General features: G+C 43.5%; 1 protein-coding gene across 1 annotated transcript in view; it reads left to right on the top strand.

The window, feature by feature from the left end:
• The window catches only part of CD48 (CD48 molecule), a 21,277-nt gene extending 17,219 nt beyond the window's left edge, over positions 1-4,058 (top strand). The window contains exons 3-4 of the mRNA XM_010837854.1: positions 1,504-1,767; positions 3,822-4,058. Of these exons, the coding sequence (XP_010836156.1) occupies positions 1,504-1,767; positions 3,822-3,901 (344 nt within the window). The 3' untranslated portion in view covers positions 3,902-4,058. The remainder of the gene's footprint in view (positions 1-1,503; positions 1,768-3,821) is intronic.
• The last annotated feature ends 208 nt before the right edge of the window (positions 4,059-4,266 follow it).

The following is a 4,266-nucleotide window of genomic DNA, read 5'->3' as shown; positions in this document are numbered from 1 at the left end:
AAATATTCCCATCACAGCCAACTGTAAACTGCTATCGGTTTCATTTCACAACCAACTTACAAAATTTCTGAATATCCTACAAGCCATAAGCTTATGTGGCTTTAGTACACTTGCCTCTGGATAAGGCTCTGAGGATGCGATTAGTGGAAGGATCATCCTTCTGTCCAGCTCAGGAATTTCTAAAGCTCAAAGGGGGCATCTTGGAACCAGACTGCTCCATCTGGCTCTGGAGTGCTCAGGGCTGATCTGCTTACTATGGGAAATGCGGAAGGTTTATAAGACTTGAGGCCAGACCATAGGAAATGAGTAAGCATATGAATACTGCTCATGTAAAGTATGCAAGAGGAGTCCAGCAATGTGATAAGGTTTCATGGAGGAGATGGAACTAGAGTTCAGGAGGTCAGATTGGTAGAGCTTCCATTGCCCCTCACAGACCTACAACTCAGAAGTCAGCTCTGATTGGGTCAATTCTCTGCTACATTTTAATCCTATGACTTCTGAGCTGCATTGATTCTGTAGGTGTTTTACCCTTGACCAGAAGGAAAAGACCTCAGGGGATTTCAGGTAAAGCAGTCCTAGTCAAGGAAGGAGCATATGATGGGATTACATCTCAACCCATCTGCCTGCAGAATGAAATCAGTGATGATGCTGTGACCTTCAACATGCATACATCACACCCAGCAAAAGCACTTACTCATAGATGATGGCACTGTATCTTACTAACATTGTGCTATGAAGTAGGGTCATTTTACATTTGAGAAGGAGTTCAGAGGGTTAGTTGTGTTGCCTCTCAGAGCCACTCTCTCAGAGTCAAGTCCAGGACCCAAGCTTGTCTCACTGTAAAGTGAGTATTTTGTCTTTTCTATTGCATAACTGCTTCATTCCTACACACATCCATCCCTACATCCATTCACCTTTCCCTTTCATCAAAATACCTGCTCTGTAGCAGGCACTGAGATACCAAAGTTAACAGATGCAATTCATCACTACCAGCTTGCACCAGGAGGTCCATGAGGTTCTCTGTAGTTCTGCCAGAGTTCAGGAAAGGTGTAGAGCAGTATCTCTTACCCCAGGACTCTCACTGTGTCTGAGCCCAAGAACTCTTGAAAGATTGACTGATGGGCTAAGGTGCCAAGTGTGGGTCATTTCTAGAGAAGGGGCCCTGAGTAGCTCAGCCAGTTGGGATATCAAGTTCAACTCTAGCTGATCTCTGTGCTAAAACTCTGCTGTTCTTTCTGGCCCACAGATGGGCATAACTCCATTTTGTTTCTGGGTAACTGGCTCCCTCTTCTGGATCCAGTTTAGCTTCACGCCAAGGAGTAGCTCTTTCCCTTTGAAGCCTACAGAGGTCAAAGCTGCTCACTAGCTCCCTCTACAGGGCCCTCTTCTCCATGGCTGCTCCTCAGGACCTCCCTTTGCACTTTGTTGGCTAAAACCTCCCAGCATAAAAGCTTCATAAATGCATAAACCTATTGTCTCATCTTATAACATCTTCATCTTCAGACCCTGTACAGAAGCCTGTCATAACAGTCGAGAAGCCATGGGAAATGAACAACTGCAACCTGACGCTATCCTGTGTGATCCAGGACCAATCTGTAGACTACACTTGGTATTGGGAATCAGGGTCCTTTCCAAAACAGCTACAGGGCAGTGTGCTTCAAGTGGTCCACACGCCACAAAACTACTCAAAGTCTTATACCTGCCAAGTCAGCAATCCTGTAAGCAGCCAAAATAGCACAATCAACTTCACTTCACCCTGTGAACAAGGTAAGAGACACTGCCAAGGGAGCTGAGGTGGGCACAGGGTAACTAGTTTTCTCTTGAATGAAGAAAAGTATAGGGATCTTTTCCATCCACTTGTCATAGAGTTTGATGGAGAATCCCAAAGGAACTAGTGAGGTGTGGTAGACTTGGGTTCTCTTGTGTCTCTGACATGGTCTCCCAGCAAGCTTCCCTCACCTTTGTGGAGCTCAGTGTCCTCACCTGCAAAGGGCTCTCATGTCCCCTTTTCCTTCCCTGCTTTAATAAGTGCATGGTCCTGGAATCTGAGGGCAGGGTCCTTGCAGGATAATCTGAGATTTCAAGGTGAGTAGGGAGGAAAAAGGCAAGTAGAGGAACAGTCCAGATACTGTTGTGCAGCAACATAAAGGTGTTTCTGGTAGACAGCAAAGGAAAGAAGGGCCAAGAAATGGTTAATCAGGAGTGAGGAGCAAAAGAAAGAAGGGCCAAGTGGATGAACATGAGTGGGAACGAGTGGTGAGCAAGAGAACCTGGCCTTAAGACTGAGATTTTCTGCTCTTCCCCAGGTGTATGCCCCTTGATAAAGTTGGAAAGGCAAACTCTGGGTTTCATGTTTCAGATTTCTTTATCTCCTGGGAGGCCCCACTCAATAGAGCATCACTCCTGGCTCTCTCTCAAGCCTACACAGGTCCAATTGTGGGGTAGCTACAATTATAGATTTTGGAATCAATCACACCTGGGATTAATCCTGTGACTATTACTTATTAGCTAAACAAGTGACTTAGCTTCTCCAAGTCATGTCCTTCTTAAATAAGACAAAATAATAGTTCTTATCGTGTACTGTTCTGAGAATTAAATTAGACAATACAGGTAACTACCTACCACAGTATCTAAGAAGCCTTCAGTGAGTGGTAGTTAAATTAGATCCACCAAGTCCTTTTAATTATAGAGACTCTAGGGATTTGGGGGGCCACTTGATAAATTTGAATCACTCTCTTCAGCATTCTAGGCCCTGTACTCTTCACACCCCTGAAATCACATCCCCAAGCCCTGGTGTATAAATCTCTCCAGAATAACTCATACCTGTGGTGCCAACATTTACCTGAGATCCTTTTCACACCCAGTCACTAGGGATCGTTGCTCCTGGGAACATGGCTCTTCCATGGTGTTCCTGGACCCAGTCTACTCTGCTCACCTACACTGATTTCTTTGCCTCTGCTCCCATACATGAACTATAGAAACTATAAGTTCTGTGTTCTTCCCAACCAAGTGGTCATGTCTCTTCTAGTCTTTCATGATACGCCCTGCTTTTCCACCACCGAAGATCCAATATAAGACTTTGGTGTCTGACCATGAGACCACCAGTTGGCTGAGTGGTTCTAAAATCACCTTTACATCAACACCATATCCTGAGATCCAGAAAAAGGAAGAGACACAGTCCTTGTTCTTTATAGAATGAAAGTGACTGCCCATTCACAGAGAGGATGAAAGCAATAATACATTTCTTTTTTGAAGGTCTAAGCCCATCTTGTTACTTTTCAGCTACCTAAATTATCCTAGAAGAGCATCCTTAATTGCCCTTCCATACTTTATCACTCTCCTCTCCTCCTCTCCCTTGCTTTATACTTCTATATCTCTTAGTTTCCTTTTTTTTTTTTTCCCTTCCCCGCTGAGTTGGTAACTGATGGTTGGTAGTGTGGATAAACAGGCAATCCTTTCTCCCCTAAACTTAGCATACATATGAACTACTGCACTTGAAGGTCTGCCCTACTTAACTGCTGTCCAGTGTAGGAGAATGATTCTTTTCTAGGCCCACAGACATGCCAAGATAATCTTCATGTACAGGACTCAGCTAAACCAGTAATATTGAAAGGATTTCTGTGTTCTTTCTACTTTACATCTGGGAGGTTGAGCTCTTGCTCATCTGGGAAAAAGGATGTGCAGGGGACACTGTGTCTGGATTCAGAAAGGAAATACATTCCCTTGCTATAGAAGCTCCCATGCCAATGTTCAGCACCCCTTCCCCTTCTCAACAAATTAATCAGGACACCTAAATGTCTTGCATTTTCTTACTCTTTCAGCCTCCTCCTCTGAAGTAGCTCGGACGGCAACTTGGCTAGTGATCATTGTAACCACTCTTCTCAATCTCCTATGGATCTGAGAAGAGCTAACTAGAGTGAAACTTCAAGAATGCAAGATTTTTCCCTCATTGGCAATCGGCTATTAACCAGGACCGAAGCTCTGGCTATATGGAAAAGGGGAAAGGACTGAGATGTTTAAAAGGAGATTCAAATAAAATTTGTATAATCACAGTAATATTTTATTTTGTATTTTCTAATTGTTTTTCTAGCATATATGTACATATGTACTTTCCCACAAAAAGTGGGCAAGAATGTATTCTGCAATGTTTTTTTGTTTCAATAAACAATGCTATAATTGTCAAAATTGATTGTTGAATCCTAGGATCCAAAAAACCCAACAAATCGACTAAGCTCTCTCACCATGGTCTTTCATCACAGGATGGCA

This window comes from Bison bison, unplaced genomic scaffold (genome assembly GCF_000754665.1).
Source record: "Bison bison bison isolate TAMUID 2011002044 unplaced genomic scaffold, Bison_UMD1.0 scf7180017864082, whole genome shotgun sequence".
Lineage (NCBI taxonomy): Eukaryota > Metazoa > Chordata > Mammalia > Artiodactyla > Bovidae > Bison > Bison bison.
This window is presented reverse-complemented; position numbering and strand designations above follow the sequence as displayed.